The sequence below is a fragment of the Carassius gibelio genome, chromosome B5 (assembly GCF_023724105.1).
Source record: "Carassius gibelio isolate Cgi1373 ecotype wild population from Czech Republic chromosome B5, carGib1.2-hapl.c, whole genome shotgun sequence".
NCBI lineage: Eukaryota > Metazoa > Chordata > Actinopteri > Cypriniformes > Cyprinidae > Carassius > Carassius gibelio.
In genome coordinates this window covers 14,619,932-14,646,222 of record NC_068400.1, presented here as the reverse complement: position 1 = coordinate 14,646,222, position 26,291 = coordinate 14,619,932, and the positions used below count along the sequence as shown (strand labels likewise).

General features: G+C 32.9%; 1 protein-coding gene across 3 annotated transcripts in view; it reads left to right on the top strand.

Annotated features, from left to right (window-relative positions):
• ksr2 (kinase suppressor of ras 2) overlaps window positions 1-26,291 on the top strand; it is a 97,477-nt gene that overhangs the window by 35,347 nt on the left and 35,839 nt on the right. For 2 of the 3 annotated variants that reach the window (XM_052557316.1, XM_052557315.1), the window contains exons 6-12: window positions 2,978-3,153; window positions 14,720-14,789; window positions 15,890-15,973; window positions 17,689-17,774; window positions 18,224-18,241; window positions 19,172-19,281; window positions 22,831-22,999. In XM_052557316.1, coding sequence (XP_052413276.1) covers window positions 2,978-3,153; window positions 14,720-14,789; window positions 15,890-15,973; window positions 17,689-17,774; window positions 18,224-18,241; window positions 19,172-19,281; window positions 22,831-22,999 — 713 coding nt within the window. The remainder of the gene's footprint in view (window positions 1-2,977; window positions 3,154-14,719; window positions 14,790-15,889; window positions 15,974-17,688; window positions 17,775-18,223; window positions 18,242-19,171; window positions 19,282-22,830; window positions 23,000-26,291) is intronic. The other variant, XM_052557317.1, reaches the window with a different exon arrangement.

The following is a 26,291-nucleotide window of genomic DNA, read 5'->3' as shown; positions in this document are numbered from 1 at the left end:
TTCCTATCGATTTTTCTTTTGTATTAACATTTATGTCAAACCTCAATATGTTGATGCAAATGTCATATTATTTGGCACTTTTACACCTGACCTTAAACTTCAAGACAACACGATAAAAAAAGCAAGAAGTAACAAAAGCAAAGAAAAAGAGAGAGAACACGAAGTGAAGCAAAAAGCATGAAAGAAAGAATGAGAATCTATCATCAGTAGTTTGCTGCCAGTCAGTTGCTTTGCCTGTCACCCTGTTGATCCATCTTTATTTGTCTGTTTGTTTGTCTCCTGTTCTCCAACTCCTTTTTTCTTCGCTTTTGCGTTCACACACCTCACCGTTCTGCTTATTCCTGCACAATAAGGAAGCTTCTTTCGCACACACTGTCAGAATTTGTCAAATCCACACACTAATGCATTGCGCTCTCAGAGACTTGCACATTGTTGTCTTCAGCGGTGGACACACAAACACGCTCGCAATGCACCAAAAATATCTAACCATTGCTGAACAGTACATTTCTTTGTTCTTTTTTGGCGTAAAATCATTCTTTTTTCTAAAAAGAATATTCCTGTTAAGGATTTGCATCGTGTTGTTTCCCTTTTAATTTGCTGTTAGTTGACATCTCTCTGTCCTACTTCAAAGCTTTCTAAATATCAAACCTTAACCAATAGGACACCACATGTGCACAGGGTAAAATCAAATCCAATTTGTTCATTGATTACATTAAGAAGGGGGTTCAATGAATGATCTGGACATTGCAAATCACCAATCAGGGATGTTTTGATGCCCACACTATTCCTTTGATTTAAGTCAAGCTCTTTCATATGGTATTGCTGTCTAGTTACAAAATAATATTGTGTTTTCAAACACAAATTTGACTTGTGGAGGAGTCCAGTCTGGCCTGATAGATGATTTTAGGAAAAGAAGAGTATAAAAATTATTATTATAGGTTCATACTATTTATTATTTAGTTTAACAGTTACAGCTAATTTGTTGTGTTGCATGTTAATGGGAAAGTTTACCCCAAAATAGAAATTTTGTTTTAAATTGACTTTTTCCAAACCTTGTGTAAGTCTATCTTGTGTTAAACACAAAAGAAGATAATTTATGAATGTTGGAAACCAAGCAGCTGACGGTAGCCATTGACTTTCATGGTATTTTTTTGTTTTGTTTCATACTATGGAAGTCAATGGCTACCACCAGCTGTTTGGTTACCCACATCCTTCAAAATATCTTAATAACAGCTGAAAAAAAAACATATATATATATATATATATATATATATATATATATATATATATATATATATATATATATATATATATATATATATATATATAATCATTCAGGTTTGGAACAGCTTAAACAATGAAAGAGTTTTTGAATGAACTATCCCTTTAAATCTTGGATACTGTTTTATTTAAACAATAAGCAATGCTGTCAAATGATTAATCGCTATTGATGAATTAATCTCCTCTTTCCATCAGTCTTTTTAGCTCATTTGCTTTGTTTAGATACTGTTCCACTTTCTCCATAGCATTTTAAAGTGGTTGCACTTCAGTTATACAGTGTTCTGCTCCGCTCAGTTGGCACATAAAGTTAGCGCTTATAAAAGTGTAGAATAATATAATTAATTCAAATAATTAATTAATAGCCTGATTCGAGGTTTCCATTAACCATGGTATAAATATTGAGAGTGTTGTACTTGCTAGTAACCCCCCCCCCAACCCCCCCACCCCATAAACTATACGCCCTTGCATGCGAATGCATATTTTCAGCTGCATCTGCATCTGGCAGTTCATTTTTTCACTGTTAAGACTGAGAGATGCTAAAAGCAATAATGACATCATGAGGGAAAATATCTAGAGCAGAATTCACAGTTGTTTAGTTGTTTCCAAGACTGTTCAATTATTATATTATTATGTTGATTATTAAACATGATAGACTTTATGAAGTTAAGAGAAAGGTGACAAATTCATAGACAAGAAAGGAGGATATTCTGAACAGCATGACATCTGCCCTTGCAAACATTCACCCACACAGAAAATAAATGGATCTAATTGGATTTGAATGGTATAATAAGTGTTTTTTAATTGCTGACTGTGCCCTCATGATAACCTGTGGTCTGTTTATTTATTGTTAGGAGCCAGAAATCTCTCATTGTGTGACTCAGCTGGAGAACAGCTTTCCTGAGTTCACAAGCAAACTTGTGTCTAAATAAGCATCACTCTTTAACAGTGCCAGATTGTGTGTGTCCTACTGATATGTGAGAAGTAATCAAAATAGAAACAAAAACTATGGCGAGGTCTTGTTATAATTTTGGTTACTGTACATTTACAATGCTTACATAAATTTATATTATAATGCCAGAACCTGTTTTGTTAAATATTTAGACTAAGATTGCATTGTAATCAACGAAGCGATTATAAATTGTAAATTATTATAAATAAATGCTTTATTTGCAAATTGTTTGTACATTCATTCATTCATTCATTAATTCCTTCATTCATTTGTTCGTTTGTTTGTTCGTTTGTTTGTTCGTTGATTCGTTAGTTCATTATTCATTCATTCATTAATTTAATTTAATTTAATTTAATTTAATTTAATTTAATTTAATTTAATTTAATTTAATTTAATTTAATTTAATTTACCAAATTTTTTATTCATTAGGGTCATCACTAAAGAGTCTAAAGACTGATTTCAAGATCTGCATTCTGGCACTTAAGGGACAGGTGTGTGACTGGTTAAAATGCTCAACCAAACCCTAATCAAGCCGCTCAAGCCATCATTTTAATTTTTTTTTTTTTTGAGTACATGAGTTTATGTAAGCATCCATGTGAATGTGACTTAACCTATTCAGAGTTTTGAAGCTAAATCTGTTTCTGGAGCATGACGTGCTAGAGCTTGTTTTGAAACCAGATACAGCATTGTAAACACTTTCTTGTCTTATTTTGGGCTCATTTGTTTTTCCCCTTACTCTCTTTGTAGAGCAAAAAAGAAGAACAAGCCGTTGAACCTGAAGATCCACAGCAGTGTGGCTGGAAGCTGTGAAAACCTGCCGACCCAGCGCTCTCCTCTCCACTCCGATCACTCACTCCGCTCCTTCTTTTTCCCCAATTTTGTCCCTTCGACACCACCAGTGCACTCCGATACCCCCTCAGCAAGTGAGTAGCAGCATTAACCTATTTGCAAGACAACCCATTGTTTAAGTCCTTCATAAAACACAGATGATGAGAATTTAAACTCCATATATTATAGAATACTATATTAATTAAGATTAAGTCAGCATGAAATCAAAACTGACCCATGATTGACTTTCTTGCTACATGTTTCTGGTATATATAAACGTTAAAAGATAATCTTTCGTAAATTTGCTTTATTTCCTCTCTTTCTTTTTTATTTTCTACACCTCATACATTCACTTAAAATGTGTTTACTTCTAATATATATACATACAGTATATATATATATATATATATATATATATATATATATATATGTAATAAATTATTTAAAAGAAGAATATTAAAAAATTAAAATGGTTTGTAAATTGTTTCATTTTGGCTGCAATAGTTACAAATGTATAAGAAATATACAATATATCACATTAACTAATGTTTTTCTTTTAAATATAAGTTATTATATGCTAACATTATATTTAGTTATTTTGCTTCGTTATATATATTGTTTGTCATTTTTGAGGCAAAACCCTGATCTGAATTTCTTATTCAAGTGTTTGAATACTCAAATGCTTGGTCAACATTGTTAGATCACAGCTAGTGTTGACAGATGTCTGATGACGCGCGCTGTTCAAGTACAACTTTCTTTGTAGTTTTCTTTCACAATGTGACTTTCCTTCTCATCACCTATTAAAGGGCAACGTCCCGAACCCACATGTGTCCCAGGACACCTGGCATCGTGTGGGCGCATATCGTCCAAGCCCAGTCTCTTCTACACCGGGGGCCTCTTAGCGTGGGCTATTAGAGGAATAATGGGCCGAACAGAAGCCGTGTGTGTGTGAGAAGACTGGGAATGATACAAGAATGACGCATAAGACTTTGTTTTGGAATGAGATTATTTTACAGATGGAGGGAAAAGTTTTGACTTCTTGTTTCCAGAATTATGAATGATAGACCCCTTCCAAGCTTTTTTTCAAGTCTGCTATATGCTTTGTACACTGTGGGAAAAATCCGGAGGAGTAACTGTTAGGATGTTTTTCTTTTCTTTTTTGTTTTGTTTTTTGACAAATTAATACTTAAATTAATCAAAATTTTTGGCTTTTATTGAAATACAACTACTGTTGAGCAGTGTTTTTATTTACACTAAAAATAATATTAATATTATATATCAATATTAATATTGCTCATCAATGGATCCTCTGAATGGGTGCCGTCAGAGTCCAAACAGTTGATAAAAACATCACAATAATCCACATGTAATCCACACGACTCCAGTTAACAATTAACATCTTGTGAAGTACAAAATTCCTTTTTGGATAAACTTAATTTCCCTACTTTATCAAATGAGGATAGATGTAAACTGGAGGGAAATTTAAGTATTGAAGAGCTGCAAGAAGCATTACAGTGTATGAATAACGGAAAGGCTCCTGGGCCTGATGGTATACCTGTAGAAATTTATAAAAAATTTGCAGTGAAACTTATGCCCCACTTACTTGATGTATTTAACGAGTCGTTGGAAAAAGGAGTTCTACCACCTTCATTAAGATCTGCAGTAATAACTCTTGTATTAAAACCAGGAAAATCTCCCAAGGATAAATCATCTTATAGGCCAATATCTTTAATGTCTTGCGACACGAAAATACTCTGCAAAGTGCTGTCTAATAGAATTGAAACACTGGTGCCCAACCTCATCATGAATGACCAAAATGGATTTGTTATTGGAAGACAAGCCTTTCATAACACCCGTAGGGTATTTAATATACTATACAAAAAACAGAATGCCAAAGACCACGCAGTCCTGTCATTGGATGCCGAAAAGGCCTTCGACAGAATTGAGTGGGGCTATCTATTTGAAACGCTTAAAAGATTTGGACTGGGAGATGGTTATCTTAAATGGATCAGATTACTTTATACAGAACCTCAAGCAGAAGTAATAACAAATAACCAAATTTCAAAACCATTTAATTTAAGTAGAGGCACACGCCAAGGTTGTCCTTTGTCCCCCCTACTATTTTTATTTGCAGTTGAACCTCTTGCAATGACAATTCGTAATAGTCCGGATGTAAAAGGTATAACAGTAGGAGAAAAGGAACACTGTCTATCTTTGTTTGCAGATGATATTATAGTTTTTCTTTCAAATTTGAAGACTTCTATTCCGACACTTAACAACATACTATCAGAATTTAAAAGTTTTTCAGGTTATAAAATTAACAAAAATAAAAGTGCCCTGCTAATCTTAAATGAAGATGAAAGGATTAATTCTACATATAACAGGCAATTTACTAATACCCCTGAAGGATTTATATATTTAGGTATTAAGATAACTCCTAATATAAAGACGATTATTGCGACTAATTATGACCCATTAGTAAAGAAAATCATAGACTCACTGGAAAGGTGGAAAGCATTACCCATTTCCATTATTGGACGCATAAACATTATAAAGATGTCAGTTCTGCCCAAGATTTTATATCTTTTCCAGTCAATCCCACTTCCGCCACCAACCTCTTTCTTTTCCACACTTAATAAAACCTTTACAAAATTCATATGGAATGATAAACGACCTAGATTACGCTTATCCCTTCTCTATCTGCCATATGACCGGGGAGGACTTAGAGTACCAAATATTAAACTTTACTATTGGGCAGCCCAACTTTGTACAGCCATGTACTATTTCAAGAATACGGACACCTCTCCGGCATGGGTTGATCTGGAAAACAGTGAAACAACACACTCTTTACAGACATATCTTTATTCTTCCCCAATAAAAACTCTAAAAAAATATACCAAAAACCCTTTTCTTAGAAATACCATATCTGTATGGTATGAAGCACATAACTTTTTAGAGGAAGGAATTAAATTGTCGGGTCTTTCACCAATTTGGGGTAATTCAGTATTCATACCTGGCAGAAACGATATTGGATTTAAAAACTGGATGCTCAAAGGCATTAGTCAAATTAAAGACTTGTATGAAGAAGGTTCTTTGATGTCCTTTCAGTTAATGGTGAAATACTACGGCCTTCCTCAGAATCACTTCTTTAAATACTTACAGGTTAGGAGCTTTGTGTACTCCCAAATGAAAACGTATACAGAACCTCCACTGTCAACTATTGAAAATTACACTTTAAAGCATTTGAACAGCAGGGGTAACTTATCTTCTTTTTACAATTTACTTCTTGAGGGGTCAAAAGAAAATTCTCTATCTTACCTATCTGCTTGGGAAAATGATCTCCAGGAAAATATTTCGAAAGAAGAATGGGAAGAATCATGTTTATTTGCCCAAACCCATAGCATCAATACAAGATGCAGACTACTGCAGTATAAATGGCTTTTTAGAACATACATTACCCCAGTAAAGCTAAATAAATTCAATCCAAATATTCCTGACTGTTGTACAAAATGCAGAGAAGAAATAGGTACACTTTATCATTGTATGTGGGAATGTAAAGAGATGCAGAAATTCTGGAAGGAGACTCTTTGTTTGATCTGTCAATTAACAGAAGAAAATGTTCCTCTTGACCCAAAACTGTGTTTATTTCATATGTACCCAAGTACCCTGGTTGTGAATACAAAGAAGCGCAAACTAATAGATTTTAGTTTGCTGCAGGCCAAACGTGTCATTGCATTAAAATGGAAAGAGACTCAAAGACCCTTTTCTAATCAATGGATCAAGGAAATGTCCTCTAATCTTGCTCTGGAAAAACTGACATACATCATCAAAGGGAGGTTAAAAGAGTTTTATAGCATTTGGAATTCCTTTCTACACTTCTGCAACCAAGTAAACCTGACAGGAGAATAGAACTCAAGGAAAATATCAAGGTTAAATAGTAAATTGCTGCTGATATTGTATGTAAATAACTATTCCCTGTAAAAACCTTTTTTTTTTTTTTTTTTTTTTTTTTTGGGGGGGGGGGGGTGTGTATATGTGTAATTTTATTAATTTATTTGTTTTTATTTAGTTACATATTTGTGTATATTTTTTTTTTTTTTTTTTTTTTTTTAATTATTATTATTATTTCTAAGTTTTGTATGCTGTCCTGGAGTCATTTTGTTTTGATGTGATGTTCAGATGGTTGGATGTCTTGTTTTAATGTTGAGAAAACCTAATAAAACATATGGGAAAAAAAAAAAAAACATCTTGTGAAGTGAAAAGCTACATGTTTGTAATAAATCAGTCATTAAGACGTTTTTAACTTAAAAATGTTGCTTCTGGCAAAATTACAGTTCTCTGTCCATAATATTGCTTTGTCCAGTAAAAAAGTCATCTGAATCAAGAGAGAAATATGCCCAGATCAAGCACCATGTATAATAAATAGTTCTAAAAAATATGTTGGTGAATTGTTCAGTTATGTGGAATATTGTTTTTATCAGATTTTTGGACTCTTATTCAGATTGGGGTGTACTATTACTTTAAATGAAATTAGAAATATTACCTTAGCTACTAACTGAAAGATTTTTTTTTTTTTTTATATAATCAACCAAAATTATGTACCAGAACAACTAAATTCCTCCAGGCTTTTGGATGCAAGAGCTTGTTGAAAACCAGATGAAAGATCATTATAGTTGAATTTCCGATAAACCTCTTTCAGGGGTATAATCTCATTGGGTTTGTGGCAGCCACTGTAATGGCATTACTTACATTCTGGACCTCCCGATGGGGCTCCAGGCCGGACACGGTGGCAGTATCCAGGCCTCGCGAGTGTCGTCAGCCCTGGTTAATGTGTCTGTTGTTTTTCTGCATGTGGTGACAGTATTATTGTACACAGCATGCAACAGTTTGCCCAAGGTCTGTACTTCACGGTTTCAGGTTTCTTGACATGCACAGAGAATACAAACAGTGTGTGCAAAACTATGAAATAGTTACGTGTAGTTTAACCCTAGACATCACAACTGAAAGTAAAGAATAGGGTAGAGAAAGACAAACAACCCAGAGGATATTCATGGTGTTTGGATGTTGTACTTTCATAGATCAAGATGCTTAATAGAGAGCTTAGTTTGTTTTAAGAATCTTAGATGTTTCTCCTAAAATTCCTTAGGAGAAAACAAAATGTTTCCGTTTAAATAAAAATTTTGTACTTTTGAGTGCAGATTTTGATATATTGCAGAGTAAATGCACAGTGTGTGATAAAGTTTATGATGATGATAATAATAATAATAATAATTATTATTATTATCATTATTAACATTATTATTATTATTATTATTTTATGCAGTCAAACGATTATCACAATTTTTGCGTTTATATATTTAATATATTTATATATAATATAAATTATATAAATAGAAATATATGCATGTAAATACATTGCAAATATATTAAAAAAATAAAACTGTATGTGTTAGTATTTACATATACATAATAAATATACACAGCACACACATATATATTATCTAAACAAAACTTTTATTTTGGATGCGATTAATTGCAATTAATTGTTTGACAGCACTATTATTATTATTATTATTATCATCATCAATGCAAACATAATTTTAATAATATTCAAATATTAATATTATTCAACACCTTCTCCACAATTTAGGGTCATATTTTGCACGTTATCCACAGCTTCCCAACAGAGAGACACTTTTGGAAAGATAAAACTAATACAATAAAATAAAATAAATGCATGTATGAATGATAGATAGACAGACAGACAAAATGATTTTTTTTTATTACCCACAACTTCACAACAGAGACACAGAGTAAAACTTTAACTTTTGGACATAAAACTGAGAAGATGTGGGGAGGATAAACAATAAAACAAGGCATTAAGTAGAAGGAAATAGTACTGTCAAAATGTATGGTTTTCGTAGTGATTTGTGCAAACGCATCACACATTTCCTTTGTTCTTCATTTAATTTCATTACTTGAAAATTAAAGTTTGAGGACTGTTTAGTCATTTACATATATAGAACTAATTTAAACTACTGTACAATTTCTCGGCTGCCGTCGTTTATCCTCATGACACAAAGACGCAGTGCAGCACTTTTATAACATCATTTATCAGGCTGTCACTCAAATCCACAGAATTGTTTGAGAGCAGGTCAATAGCAGGTATGAAATGTACTTAACATCACTCATATTTCTCTATTGAAAAAAGCCTTTCAGCTGAAATCTTATCAAACTAAATCTAATAATAGTGCTTTGTAGTGCCCTAGAAAAGACTCAGAGGCGAATCACTATGTTAGTCATTGTTTAACAAACCATTTGGTTTAGTCTGTCTGTTTGTAAGGTGCCTATATGGTATTATTTATAACACTAAAACTGGCATGTGATTGGTCGATCTTGACAATTGACCAACTGTTGCTTCATCTGGCATGAACAAACTCAAGCTTGTCTTGTCATGTCTAAATTTGTTAGTTAATTGAGCGATTGAGTCAACATGGTGATTATTAATGACTGCGTGTTGGTTTAAAAAGGGAAAATGAGAAACATATTAATGTTTTTCTGGAAATTAGACATCTGCCTCTGGTAGTTTTAGATGCACCAATTAAACACACATTGACCTGCTCTGTAGTGATGCTAGTTTGTATTCACAAGTAAGTAGGTCTGTTTGTGTGCCTGCGGATCAAACATCCACCTGCTGTGAGATGATGTGAGATTGTCAGGAAACTTAACTCAAGTCTAATGAAAGACTGCTCCATTTCTTCAGAGAATGAAAGGATTTGATTTACATTTAAGTACCATGTATAGAAATACAGTAATCATTCTATAATCGATACAGTCCTTGTAGCATATGCTGAAGTGTTTTGTCAGTTGTTGGATAATTTTTCTGTTAGCTTATATTTCAGTGTATTCCTTACAAATGTATCTGATTATTATAGTAAATAAGATTAGTTTCTGTTTTTTTTTTTTTTTTTTTTTTTTGTTATAGTTTGCATCATCTCTTTTAGAAGTTTGATAAAAAAAAGTTTGGTAACCATAGAAACAGGCAAGCAAGGCTTTTGTTTAAAATTATCACTGCTGTGATTAATTTTAAATAATTTGTATCATTTTTAATCAAAATGCATTTATTTATTGACATCAGTGTTATTTTAGTATTATTTCAAAGCTATTATTGTATTATAAATATAGCTTTTGTTTTTATATTTTCAGTTTTCATTTGAATTTCATTTTAAGTTTTAGTAAACTGGGCTTTTGTCTTTTTTATTAGTTTTTGGGGGTTTCATATTTCTGTTTAGTTTTAGTTATAGTAATTTTTGTAGGCTATTTAAACATTTGATTTCAGTTAGTTTTATTCAATATTTAGATTTTTTTTATTTCACCTGTATTTCATTTAACAAAAATGTTCACATCTTTGATTTATTAGGAACAATCAAAGCTGACTTTCAAAGCTGAATTTTTAGCATCATTGCTCATTTATTAACATTTATTGTTATTATTATTATTATTAATTTGGAAAAGAGCTGAGAATATTTTTGTCAGGTTTTTTTTGTTTGTTACAGTCACATTAATTTATTACATTTATGTTATTTACATCAAGCGTTTGAATGAAATAGTAGTGTATATTTTTATTGAAACTTCATAATAATTCACTTGATTATACATTTAGTCAGGAATTATAGTTTGGAAAAAGTCTAAATAGTTAAATGTTTACACATTATGTGAAATCTACTACAATTATATAAATAAATAAAAAGAGACTTACTCATGTTTATGATCTCTGCTGAATAAAGCGATTCATTCTTTTTCTTTTTCTTTTTCTGAGGAAATCCAAATCTCAAATCCTGAGGTAATCCTCATTACATCTTCTTGGGGTGAATTATGTCTTATTCCTCCCATCGCGAAGCAAACAGTAAAATAAAAAAAACTTAAAGAACAGTCTCGCTGCATTGTTTTCTGTTGTGGTGTGGTCATATTCTAAAGACTGGACATTGCACTGTTTTCATATGGATTTCATATGGATCAGCAGCACTTGTTCAGTTTAAAAGTAAACATGTCAAGCTTTCTATAGATATATCTGTTATGTCTCTTCGTTGAGTATTCACTGAGTTACAATTCATTTTAATGAAGCGTTTCTAAATGAAGATCAGTGCAGACAAAGGCTGCAGACAGCACACCTCATTTGTTATATTTATTTTATGAGTGCACAAAGTTTTGTTGTTATTGTGTCTGTATTCAAAAAAAGTAGACCCTTTACAGATTCGATTGATGTATTGCTCTTATCTGTACAATCAAAACTGAAAGTGTAATTTAAGTTTATTTCGGGGTTATCAGGTGCCTGATCATGCGTATACGCATAAATCGACTCCAGAGGGTTAAGTACTAAATTGATGCATATGTCAAATATAAAGATATCAATAGTGAGACCAGCTTCTGTTTTTATAATCAGATTGCTTCTATATTTCCAGTATGTTTATTTCTGAGAAGAGCTTCTTAGCATGAGCAGAATTACTTTGCTGATGTAAAAATAGCATTTGTCTTCGTTGTCTGAGCATTGAACATATCATTGAAATAATGTACAAAAAACATTAGCAGGGGCTCTTTGCTTTGTTCACTGTGGGTTTTTAATGTGCAAGTGTGTACATTCATATAAGTGGATAATTCCAGCTGCATTAAAAAGATACACACATTTGTACATTAGTGAAAAACAGTCTTTGAAGAATAGAAGTACAGTCTGTTTAATACATTGTGCTTAGGCCACATCTAGTTTTTTGAGCACTGTAAATTTGTGGAAAAGTGTGAATGATTCTCACCCATATGAACAACAGTATGACATTAAACAGATTGTCTTGTTTTTATTCACAGTAACTTAAATATGGTGTTTCCTATGTGTGGTAATGATAACATTTGACACACAGCAGCATACAAACATGCGAAATATAAAAAAATAAATGATTGCAATGCATAATAAATTTTTGTAGGCGAATTATATATATATATATTAGGGCTGTCAAATGATTAAAATTTTTTATCAAATTAATCAGAATTTTCAGTGGATTAATCATGATTAATCACTATTTGCAATTACACCTGAATCCTAACCATTTTTTTTCTGAAATGCATACCAAAAGATAAATAACAGGACACAGATACATAATTTTCATGTATTGTTTCATCATGTGGTTCTTTTTTTCTGAATTTCAAAAGTTGTAACATTTACTTAGATCAAATTAACTGAGCACTATATCAAACCATGCCATTTAACTACAGATAGTGTAAGAGTTTTAGGTGAACCAGTGGTTAAATATAGTCACATATCTATGAAATTATGCATAGAGAAACTCGAAAGAATGAACTCAGAAACTCAAACATGCGCCCTCTGCACTCTGGGCACTCTTGTTTTTGGGAGGTGTTCATTTGCTCTGCCACAATACTTTAGGATCGATATTTTAACGTTCTGAAGGCTTCAAGTGCCAGTAAAACCAAGTAAAAATTCATATGCTTTCCCAAACAGCTGTAATTTTCTCTGCATTGCATGTAGGCGTTCTGTGAAACACAGGACGCTATAACAGGAAGAAGCTCCAGCGTACCAAAGTCGTCTCTGTTTATCGAGCTTGGCATGAATATATTTGAGAGTAACTGGGGTAAAACCTTAAGCTTCTTCTGTGTTTTCGTCGCGGGGCTCGCCGCTGTTTTCGCTGAGATCGACGAGACTTTCCTGACCTGAATAATTTGTCACACTGCGCATGCGTGAAATGCGTTAAAAAATTTGAGGTAATTAACGGCAAACAACTAATTAACATCGTTAACGCGCTATTTTTGACAGCCCTAATATATATATATTGAGTTTACTGTATATCTCACAATTCTCAAAAAAAGTGTAAATTATCAGATATAAACTCACAATTATTTAAATATAAACTAAAGTAAAATAAGCGTCACATAATAAAAAGTTTAAACTTGTCTGTAAGTTTTGATAACAATCAACCCCTGGGCCATTAAAGTGCACATAGTCAGAAAAACACTCATATATTTATGTTGTTTTTCCCCTCAAGATCACTCATGATTCAGAAGTCGTCCGGCACCCCAGAACAAAGATCATATCAAAGCACTGATCTAATTTGGAACTCCCTGTTCATCCTGATCCACCTGAAAGAACTAGCCGAGCAGAATGCTGAGGTCACAATAGAGACACACTCACATCCATATTTGATATAAGCATCAGGCAATGCGCACTGACAGAGGCAGTCATCAGGAATCTCAAGTGAATATATAAGTGGATGCAATCAAAGGCAGACTGAGGCAGGTTATGAATGCAAGGCTCCTCATATATTTTCATACAGTATTTAAAGCTTTAAGAATAAGGCAGTGCAGATTATTGTGAGTGTGTGTGTACATGTGCATGTGTGCTTGTCTTCATATCTCATAACCATAAACAAATGGAGTATAATTGAGCGTAGACAATCTGATGAATGGCTTTTCGAACTAACAGTGCTGTGGGAAGCAAATGTGATTATTGTCTTACAAGTCTCCATTTAGGTTTTATCAGATCTTGTCCATTTGAGTGATGACAGAAGACATCATATTTCAATTCTTCAAATTCTATTTGATTCATCTTTTTAAGCATTTAAGGATTTATATTTTAAGTATTTATATATTACATAGTGCTGTCAAGTGATTAATTGCGATTAATCGCATCCAAAATAAAAGTTTTTGTTTATGTAATATATGTGTGTATACTGTGTATATTTATTTTATAATAAAATATATCTTGAAAATAATTACGTGTATTATTTAAGTAGATTACTTCTGTATTTCTATATTATTTAATATAGAAATATATGTTTCTTAAATATATACATGCATGTGTGTGTATTTATATATGCATAATAAATATATACAATACAAACATTTATTACGTAAACCATTTTTATTTTATTTTGGATGCTATTAATCGTTTGACAGCACTAATATAGTGTTTTTTTTTCCAATAAAATTATAATGAGGTCACTACCATTCATTCGTTTTTTTGGAATGTTTTTGGAAGTCTCTCTTCTATTTGATTAAAAATACAGTAAGAAAGTCATATTGTTAAATTATTACAATTTGAAATAACTCTGTTTATTTTAATATATTTTGAAATGTAATATAAAAATCTTCACAATGCTGAACACAGTTGTGTTGCAAATTATTCTTATGTAAACAGTGATAAAATTTTTTCAGGATGAATAGAAAAACAGTATTTATTTCAAATAGAAATATTTAGGAAATATCTTGTATAAGTGTCTATACTGTCACATTTGATCTATTTAATGCATTCCTAAAATGAAAATGAATAAAAGATAAAAATAATAACAATATTGTTTTCTTTAAAAAATCTGACACTAATGATACTGTAAATGTATTAAAATATTAAAATATGTATATTTAAAACAACTTATTAAAAACCTCTTAACTATGCTAAAATCATATGTATGGCTTCTTGTAACTTGTTGCTTTTTTATAAGCACTTTATAGCTCATCCAGGATTTCTAATACTAATACTTCTTTTATCCTCTTAATGAAAGTGATTTTAAGGTTTATAATAGTTATTTGATGTTTTAATTCTTTGTTTATACGCGTTAATCCTGTATTCCTGTGTCTGACCCAATCACCTTTCTGTTCCAGATACTCTGTCTGTTCCTCGCTGGTCTCCTCAAATATCTCGCAGAGACCTCGGCAACTCCATAAAACACAGGTACGTTTTGTGCAGATGTAAATGTGTGGTAGTGGTTACAAAATGTCAAGCCAATTAACTCGTGTGGTTGTGGATCTCCAGTCATGCCTGCTCAAATCTGATGACATGTTAACCCCAAATACCACCAATCCAAAGTTTAACAGAGAGCCTGCATTTGTACGTAGACCACGAAAAACTGTGCTTTTGTGATCAAAGTTAACAGGGTTTTTAATGAGTGCATACTGTAGCTTCACCAAGTTCACCAAAGCTAATTTTCCTAGTACTTTAGATGTGGAAATCGACGTCTGCATGTCATCAAAGACGGACAACTGCCAGTTTCAAAACGCAAGCAGATAAACAGATCCAAAAAATTGAAACGCTCATATCAACTTCAAACTGGCTATGGTGATGTGAGCTGCGTACTAAAGCCAGCCTCCACTTTTATGAGACAGTATGGCTTCAATCTAATGAAGACACTATGACACTGTCAGAGCCCATTAGTCATATCCTATTAACTGTCAGCTTCTGTTCATATCAGAGAAATAGATTGGCAAATGCACAGTGACCCTTCAGAGGAACTCTATTGCAGGAGATTTGAATGGCTCTTTCATTGTGGAGAACGGCAAATATGACGATGTGTAAACAAAAAGAGCTAGAGATAGAAGATGAAGAATAAATAGAGCACCTTCCGTACAGTTCTACTAAACAATTGCTGATGTGTCCGTATGGCCTTTGTCCTCTCATGTATTTATGCAGAAGTGCAGTAGAGCACAAAGGAGATATTAAAAGAGATACTTGGTTACAATTAAATTGCTCTAAATTGAGAATTACTGCCAAAGTGCCTATCTTTGGGCGAATGCTGCACATATCTGTCTCTCGATGAAAAGGTTACTTGGCAAATGTGATCGCTGTTGTGACACATTCGCTCTTTCATCTGAAGAGTTTAGGAGTGGCTGTCAAAAGGTCAGAACCATCTGCTGATAATTTGACAACGAAGCGAAACAAACCCATATGGCCTCATGTATTTTATAGATGGATGAAATTAGAGGGTTTTTTTCCCTTGGAAAATGTCTCAAAAGAGGCTCAGTAATAAATCACACTACTTATTTGTGCTTGTGTAGGTTTTCCACGAAGTACTGGATGTCACAGACATGTATCGTGTGTGGGAAAGGAATGCTGTTCGGCTTAAAATGCAAAAACTGCAAGTAAGTGCTACAACTTTCCATTTCTGCCACATTAGGAAACTGTGGTTTTATAAATGATAATATGACATGAAAAGTGTAATTATGAGATACTAAGTCATAATTTTGAGATAAAAAGTTTAAATGCTAATATGAAGCAGAAAATTATTACGTTGAAATTATGCCAAAAAGTTATGACAAGATGTTGAAATAATTTTGTAGTCAGAATTATGAGATAAAAAGTTTTTGACAAAAAACATGACAAACAACTAAATTATGTCAAAAGGTTGAAATGATTGTGTAGTCATAATTATTATAATATATTGTTTAAATGATAAGGTACTAAGTCCTAATTGAGATAAGAAGTTATAATATAATGTAAACACATAAAGAGCATATAATGTAAAACCATTATAACAAAAAGTTTAAATTATGAAAAAAAAGGGTTATGACAAGAAGTTGAGCCATTATATAGTCATCATTTTTAGATAACATTAAAATCAAGAGGTACTAAGTCATCATAAATATGATATAAAAGTTATAATTATTTTATAAAACAATTATAACAAAGTTGAAATTATGACAAAAAGTTGAAATGTTTATGTAGTCGTAATTATGAGATAAAATGTAGAAATTATAAGAAACTAAGTCATAATTATGAAATAAAAAGATTAAATTATGACAATTATGAAAAGAGTTTGAAAATAGTATTAGTTTGAAATGATTATGTAGTCATAATTCATAGAGATAAAAAGTTGAGAATATAATATAAACCAATTCTAAAATAATTAAATAAAATACAAATGTTAATAATTATGAGGTAAAACATTGAAATTATCAGATTCAAAGACATAATTATGAGATACAAAGCTGAAATTATATGGTGCTAATAAAAAGTTGAAATTATGACACAAAATAATTGTATACTAAGTTATAATTATATAAAAGTTCAAATTAAATATGAAATAACGTTTTGAAATGAAACAATTATGAGAAAAAGTCAAAGAGTTCAAACAAAAACAACAGAGATAAAAAGTCTAAATTATGAGATGAAAGTCTAAATTACTGCATGAGATAAATAATAACTAGGGCAAACGACTTTGATACATATATAATACATCTATACATACATAATACAGCCATACATAATCATGTATATAAAGAACTTTTAGCAATCCTTAGCAATCGTTGTGATGCATTTTGCATCAACAAACACCACTTAAGTTTCTTTAAAGATCAAAAGATCATCTTTATTTTTGTAATTCTGTCTGATGCTGAAATTACAGGCTGAATCACAGCATGCAGACAATAAATGTCAAATGTTAAATACACACTCCACTATCTGTGATCATTTCTTTAACCATCTCTCTTATAACAACTCAAATCTCTGAAAATGAAAATTCCTAACATTTCAGCTGTGTAAAGATGTGATTTGATGTTTTTGTTTGCATCACAGCCCCTTTAGAATTCAGTGCTAGACACTTTATGTCTGCAGTAGAGTCTGAACTTTCAAATTGAGCATAATTACCATTATCATTAAAAGATTATTTGAATAAATTACCTGCCTAATAGCTTCCACTCTACCACCCTTGACTATGGCATCTTGTTACTAAGATACTTGCTGGCTTTTGACACCCTCAAAATAATGGCTGCATATTAAGTGTTTGTTTCGAATATTCAATGATTTGCTTTTACAAGAGCAAACTAATAAACATTTCTGTCATGCTTTCTTTTGTCAGATTGAAGTGCCACAACAAATGCACCAAAGAAGCACCACCCTGTCTTGTACTCATATACCACAGAGGAGGTAGGGACACATTAAGAGGTATTTACACTTTTATCTTTTCTCTCTCTCTCTCTCTTTTTTTTTGTTTTAATTCCATAAAAGTACTACACAAGGCAGCTTATTAATTATGGTTCAAATATGATTTCTGACACAGCAGTGTTCTTATACATAGCATGTTTTCAACCTCATAATTCCTTTATATTCAATTGAACATATTTACTGTAATTACATGCTTTATCTTATTCAGAAAACGTTATGTTTTGAAAATGGGTTTTTCCGAACAAGATAATGTGTTTAAAGGGAAATTAATGTATTATTTTTTTTTAAACTGTCATTGTTAGTGGCTTCACATCTGCTTTGCATAAATGTACTAAACAGTTTGTCTTGTTCTTTGTTAAGCATTATAATCTTTAGTCTGCACTCATCTTATCCTTGATTTCTTTTTCTGTTTTCACCACTTCATCTTTCCCTCATTTCTTATATTGCAGATCAAGTAACATCTCAAGGTAAGGGAGCAGGTTCATGCTCCTAAAACACAGTATTCTCTATTTCATACATTACATTTTTCCCTGGAATGGTTTGATATGTCATATGAAAAGAAATGTATACTACCATTCAGAGGTTTGGGGTTGGTAGGATTTTTAAAGTCTTTCTTTCTCTCTCTTTTTATTTTATTTTATTATTATTATTATTATTATTACCAAGGCTGTATTCATGTGATAAAATACAATAAAAACAGTAATATTGTGAAATAATATTACAATCTAAAATATCCACTTTATATTTAATGCATTTTAAAATACAATTTATAATGCTGATGCAATGCTGCAATTTTCATGATAATTTCTCCAGTCTTCAGTTTCACATGATCCCTATGAAATCATTCCAATATGCTGATTTGCTGCTCAAGCATTTCCTGTTATTAATGTTGAAAACAGTTATTCTTTTTTTAACATTTTAAATGTCTTGGCTGTCACTCTTCTACAATTCTACAATCTACAATGGTATATTACAAAAAAACAAGTATAATGTAGGACAAATGTCTAGCCAATTTTATAAGGATGATTTAATGTGAAGCACTTTCAGAATTGGTCTGATAGGAAATAATACTAACTTTTGGAAATTATATGTATTGAGTTGTGATAAATTACTACTTGCAAATTGAATTTAACGCTTTTATGCATATGAAATACACAAAGATTTGTTTTTCTTTGCTGGAAAAGTGAACAATGATATTCTACACAACCTGGTCGTTGCTGTCGAATTTCCATGGGTGTCATATATGTGATATTTGTGATATATACTGTACATAATATATGCTTTCGTGGCTCCTCCATTGAAATGCGACAAGACTTTTCCGAGTTTTTCTGTTACCGTGACAACTGCCTCCTGTTACCGTGGATACTATGCTGTTTCTCTTGCTCTCTCTCTCTCAGCTCGTCAGCTCGTCAGGACCGAGTCGGTACCATGTGACATAAACAACCCCCTCAGGTACTCAGACCTCCACATTAGCCAGACTCTCCCCAAGACCAACAAAATCAACAAGGTAAGATTAGTTACCTTCCATTACGTCTGAACAAACACAACTCAACCCTCTTACATCCCTCCATGGTCAACATTATTACAAAACTATCTCAGGCAGATTGGCATTACAAATCCTTCCTGTAGACTTTAGAAGAACTTGTTTGCTTTCGCTTTTTTTTCAAACAACTTAGCATGAAAAGCTATTTTTGCAGACCAACATTAAAAGGCCTTCCTGTATTTTTGCCACTCGTGGTTTTCTTATATGTTTATTGGAAACCAAGGCACGACAGGATGAGTGTGATATTTTTAACACACCATGTCAAGTCTACTTTTAAAAATCGTGTCTGGGGATCCTTACATTCAATTCCATTCCACTGCGCTACATCTAGCTGTTTTTAAATGCAAAAACACGTTTTGTGTGTGTGTGTGAGTGAGCACGCATTTCATGATGGCATAAACTCTGCTAGAACTCGTGTGAATGGACCTGACTTCATAAATCCACTAAAAATCCCCTTTAGACCAGTTGGTTAGATGTAACTAAAAAAAAGAGTGTGTTTAAAAAAGGGATTTGCTGTTACAATGTGTTTGATAATTAGTCTCCAATCTATCTATCAATGTTGTGAATTTGTGGAATAATTGTGACCTTGAATAAAGACTGAAGCTAAAACCATAAGTAAAAAAATCTGGTTACTTATTATGTGTTATAATATGTTTATTGAAATAAAAAGAAATATAAAAACTAGCTGCCAAGATTTCTCATTTTCATTTAGTTTAACTTGATGTGCTAAAATAATAAAATTAAAACAGACATAAAATATCATAAAACATAAAATTGACAAAAAACAAAAGTGATTAATATACAACTCAAAAATGTATAATAAATGGTCTGACTTGTAAAAATTGTATTAATATATACAAGTCTTTGATATTTTATTTTAAGTTATGTTTTTTGTTTTTTTTGTTTTTTTAGTTTGGTAGTTCTTTATGTTGTTTTAGAGTGTGAGGTTCAATGAGAGGTTTACATCATCTTTTCTCAGGTGTTCTGGATCCAGACTGAAGCTTGTGTAAATCCTAGTTGTCACTGGATGTCAATCCCATGGCAAAAACAGATAAACAAATAGAGACATGATTAGCATAGCTGCTGTTCCAACCAAGTAAAATGTATTTGTTTAACCCAAGCTAAACAATAATAATGTGCATTTGATCAGATATAACTGCAGACCAAGATTATGAGAAGCAATATTTGAATGCTTGGTCAAAGAGAGGGTGTCTGAACCCTGAATGTTATCAGGAAGGCTATTCCAGAGTTTGGGAGCCAAATGCGAAAAAGCTCTACCTCTTTTAGTGGACTTCGCTATCGCTACTAGCAAAAGTCTAGAGTTTTGTGAACTTAGGGAGTGTGATGGATTGTAGCATGGTAGAAGACTAGTTAAGTATGCAGGAGCTAAACCATTAAAGGGCTTGTAGGTGAGTAATACTATTTTGTAACTGATATGGAACTTAATAGGTAGCCAGTGTAGAGACTGTAAAATTGGAGTAGTATGATCACACCTTCTTGACCTGGACTACCTGTAGCTTGTTTATTGAAGATGCAGGACAACCAGCTAGCAGTGCATTAAAGTAGTCCAGTCTACAGGTCATGAATGCATGAACTAGCTTTTCTGCATCAGAAACAAGTAACATGTTTCGTAGCTTGGCAGTGTTTCTAAGATGTTTCTTTTACATTTTTAACACACTCTGTTAGTTTAGATAATTTAGAAGTTTCATATATCTCATTGAGATATATACAGTAGTTGAGTTCCATCAGCATAATCAGCTAATCCTGTATTTTCTAAATAATATTACCATGTATATTGAAAAAGCAGAGGACCTAGGACAGATCCTTGTGGCACTCCATATTTTACTCTTGATAATTGAGATGACTCCCTATTTAAATAAACAAAGTGGTAGCGATCGGACTGGTAGGATCTAAACCATCTTAAAGCCTGCCCTTGTATAATTTAGTAATCAATCTATGAGTATGTCATGATCTATAGTGTTGAATGCAGCACTAATTCTTCATAGAGATAATTTTTTTAGCAGGAATGAGCAGACACATCTTTTTCCATAATTTTAGACATAAACCGAAGATTTGAAATGGGTCTTTAATACAAAACCTTCGATTGTTTTGTTTATTTTCCATGAGTTTGTGGATATGCTTGGCCCTGGTAGTTTTTAGGCATTGTCTGGACATACTTTCCACCCAATTCTAAAAAGTTAGTTTTTCTCCAAATGCGCTCAAGAGTACAAGTTTCTTTCTTGAGATAGTGAGTATTACTGTTGTACCATCCATGGCACAGTAGGTTTTTCTCAAACCTTTTTCAATGTGATGGGGGCAACAGCTTCTAATGTATTTGAGAAACTAGTGCCAATGTTGCTAGTCATTTCATCTTGTCCATGTGTATTTTTGGGTACACAGAGCAGTTGAGATAAATCAGGCAGGTTATTTGTATATCTGGGTTGCTGAAACAATAGTTCTGCCAGGACGATAATATATATTATCCATATAGTTAATATCAGTAATATGTAGCATGCACAATACAAGGCAATGGTCAGTAACATCATCACTTTGAGGTACGATACCTAATTCTGTAAAATCATTTCAATGCAATATCATTAATCCTAGTGTATGATTAAAATGATGAGTGGGCCCAATGATGTTTTGCTTTACTCCAAAAGAGTTTACAAGGTCAGTAAATGCAAGTCCTAATACATAATTTGTATTATCAATGTGACTATGACAATTTGCATATCTGACAGTGTAACATTAAGCAACATTAAGCTTAGTAGTGTAAGTGACAATTCATTAGAATTATAATGAAAAATTAGTACATAAAATAAGCTAAGGCTTCAGTCATACACTACACGTTTTTTGATAGTTTAAATTATGATAAATTGGGTATGAGGACCGAAGTTTAAAACAACATCTTGATGATGAAGGCAATGACTTTTTAAGTGTGGATTAGGTTATATTTTTTGCAACCAACCATATGAAACTTAATTAATTAATTTATTTATTATTATTTTTTTTTTATGGTTCATACCTTGGTTTACCTGACCTAAACCAACTGAATTTAAAAATTACCATTTGGTTTCAGTTGGTTTTATATTGCTTTATATTTGATAACTTTTGTTCTTCTCAAAACATCAAACTCAATTTGTGACACTTGAGCAGCAAAAATAGAAGTCAAAAAGCCTTTTAAACTCACTGGCAGATAATAGAGTGACTTTTTTTGGCTTCCTGTTGTCTTCTCAGATACATATGTATCGTGCATATGCATATGCACAAATACATCGTGCTTTATGAAAACACTGCTGGCTAATGATATGCTCCTCTTTCTAACACAAAGTTTTTCAAACGTAGCATTGCTGTCCAGTTTTCAGCCTATGGGAGGTCAGCTCTACAGCCGCCTCACCCCTGGTTTTTGATTAATCTTTAACTGACCGTGAGAATGAAGTGAACCTTTACTGATGAGCAGAGAGTAGGGAGTGTTTTTGAGTGTTACCAAAAGTCTGTCTGTCTCTGCTTCAGGACCATATCCCTGTGCCGTATCAGCCCGACTCCAGCAGTAACCCCTCCTCCACCACCTCCTCCACCCCGTCGTCTCCTGCTCCCCCTCTGCCGCCCAGCGCGACACCCCCATCTCCTCTGCACCCTTCCCCGCAGAGCGCCAGACAGCAGAAACAGTCCAGCCTTACAGGTACCGACCCAAAACATATGCTTATACTTTGTTGTTAACTCTGAAAACGTGTGCCTAATTTAATGATCACACAGAATCTTTTCCACAGAATTTAAAATAATAATTGCTTAATGCTCTTGGCCCAGAGATATTTTATTTGTTTTGCTAAAAATGCTTGTTAATATTATCACATTGGACTAACACCTACTGATTTGCTCAAACATGGTATCTTCACATACACAAAAATTATAATTATTACACCTTATAACGCAATTTGCTTATAAATGTCTTTTTATGCTGTATTATTACCAAATATTAGATTCAATCCTTTTATCACATTTTCTTCCTATTAGCATGTTTTTTTGTTTTTTTATTTTTAAAGTTATTTATCATAGGCTTCAGTGAACTGAGCTTTGTTTTTGAGTGAATTTGCCCAAAATATCTAAAAATAATGTTTTTTTTTTTGTTGTGTTTTTTTTTTTTTAAATAGTACACATACAGTAGGCTCAGATTGATGAGACCTATGTTCAGTAAGTCTAAAAAAAAAAAGAAATTCCCTGTGCTAATTTATAGAAAATGACTCAACAAAAAGACTGAATTAAAGATTTGGTGATAATATTCTGTATCATAATGAGAGATTTGTAAACAATTTAAAAAAGTTAAGCCATTTTTGATTTTTTTTTTTTTAATTTTCAGCACTGCACAAGGAATAAATTCAAAGCATAAGTTTATCATTTTTGTAGGTTAATAAAAAAATTTAATTCGAAAATATTTAAATGCATTTGAGTGTATTTTAGACTCTCTTTGTTAATGGATGAGCTTCAGGTAAAAAAATAAATAAAAATGGAAATAATGATTTGTATAAAAACAAGGATGATTTATATTATATATAAGGATTTTATAACGTATAAATTGGTGCATTTTAGTACTGTACTCTAATGATCTTTATTTGTGCCATATACAATACAGTCAATATCTATTTTGTTATAGTATTTCTGCCTTTAAAAAATAAATAAACAAAACACTTTTTCTACCATTGGCCAACTGGTCTCAAAACTACAAAAAACGATTCTGCAAATTTATTATGAGTGAGTGAGTGAAGTGACATTCAGCCAAGTATGGTGACCCATACTCGGAATTCGTGCTCTGCATTTAACCCATCCGAAGCGCACACACACAGAGCAGTGAACACACACCCAGAGCAGTGGGCAGCCATTTATGCTGCGTTGCCCGGGCAGCAGCTGGAGGTTCAGTGCCTTGCTAAAGGGCACCTCAGTCGTGGTATTGAAGGTGGAGAGAGAACTGCATGCACTCCCCCCACCCACAATTCCTGCCTGCCTGAGACTCGAACTCACAACCTTTCGATTGTGAGTCCAACTCTCTAACCATTAGGCCATGACTTTAGAAACACTTTTCCCAAATGATACAAGCAGGATACATTGCATCATCACATCATATTGAAAGTAAAAGAAAGTAAAAGAATATAAAATAGATTTGGATATTTAGTATTAAACATACATAGTACAGTACATTGATGTATTATATCATTTTTAATGGGTTATTTAGCATAATCTACACTGCTGTGAGGCTATGTAGAAATGCTGTGCTATACTAGAAAACATAATTTCACTACAGGCACAGTTGGACACAGGTACTGTAGCAATCATACTATGCAGAACTGTGTTAGTTGTGAGCTCTAAATGATTCACTGAGTTTGATTCAGACTTGCAGTGTTTTTGAACCTTTTTGACTGACTCAGTAATAAAAACAGTTCAAAAGGGAGATTTTCCTCCCAGTAAACGGACATCACTACCTGTACAAAGCCCTTAAAAGGACATAGTAGTGGAAAAAAATCAAGTTAGGAGAAAAAAATATTTGACAAATGTTTAGCATTCTCTCACATTGTGTGTTCCCTCGAGAAACTTTGCATTCCCTTGCAAAACTTTTGTGTTCTCTTGCAAGGGTATTTGCATTTTCTCGCAAAACCAGTTGAGTGCACATAAACTCTTCCTGTTTACTTTGCAGCTTTGCACATGAGCCCAGAGTGGAAAACACAGTCTCACATGTTTTTAATCACAGTTTTTTTTTTTTTTTATATATATAAAGCAATCCTTTCTATGGGAGAGAAAATGCTTATTGGTGCAATTTAGCTCATATTTTGGGCTTAAATGGATACATTAGGCTACACTTTTTAATACATATATAATATAGCATATTTGGTCTTTTTTTATCATCTCCATGAAGCTGCGTTAAGCATTTTATGAACTGCAAGCTGCAAAGTAAACAGGACGAGGTTATCCGAACTCAACTGGTTTTGTGAGAGAACGCAAATATCTTGGTGAAAGAACGCAAAAGTTTTGCGCGAGAATACAAGACATTTGAAAAAAAAAAGTTTCCTGCCAGCCCATTTTTTTTCCCACCACCGTGTTACTTTAGGGGCTCCATACTCCCAGTGCAGTGTTTGTTGCTTCGTTGCATGCAGAAAACACTTTGTCTGTGACACAAACAAAGTTTTCTCAAATGTTGCAGATACCAACCAGACTTTAAATCATTGCACTTGTGCCATTTTAATTTCCTAGTGCATTTGCAGTCATTCAGATTATGGTCTGGAGTTCTGTTTGGAATGTCCCGATGTTCAGTTATGACAGCACTTAATATAAGCAATAGTCAAAATGACATGAACTCATCTGGCCCTTCCATACACCCGGCGTAATGTGATGCAAGGTGCAGCACAAGTGTTTTTGCTAGTTTCAGCCCAATGCAGTTCTCCTTTTCCAGTCCTGTACCACATTGTTTAAATAGCAAATGCATTTGCACCCATTTGTGCGCCCATGGGTGTGTTGGTCTAAAAAAGCGGTGTGTTCAGGTGCATTGTCGGCACGTTGCTACGTTGCTACTTTTGGACTAAAACCTAGTCCAAAGTCTGAAGTCAATGGCGCAATATTTTATTTTTTTGTTATTTAAAGAGCGCGTTAGTAGAAAATGCAGCTCTAGTTGGGTCCACAACACACATTCACTTAGCTTATTACGCACAGAGATGGGCAGCCAAACAGGCAAAATATAAAAAATGAAAGGATTACAGTGTAAAAGAATATTATTGTGTAGGCTACAAAAATATAAAATTATATACATGTCATAATGGCTATTCATTGCGTATATCACAATTAGCCTATATATCTGCCCACACATAAGCAGATCCGTTCGCTCTCTGGTATGGTCAAATTCCACCGTTTAAATAGCAAATCTGCCATGGTTTGAGTGTAACTCTCTCTTAAAGGCAATGGGAGATGAGACTGTGATTGGTTTTCTGAAT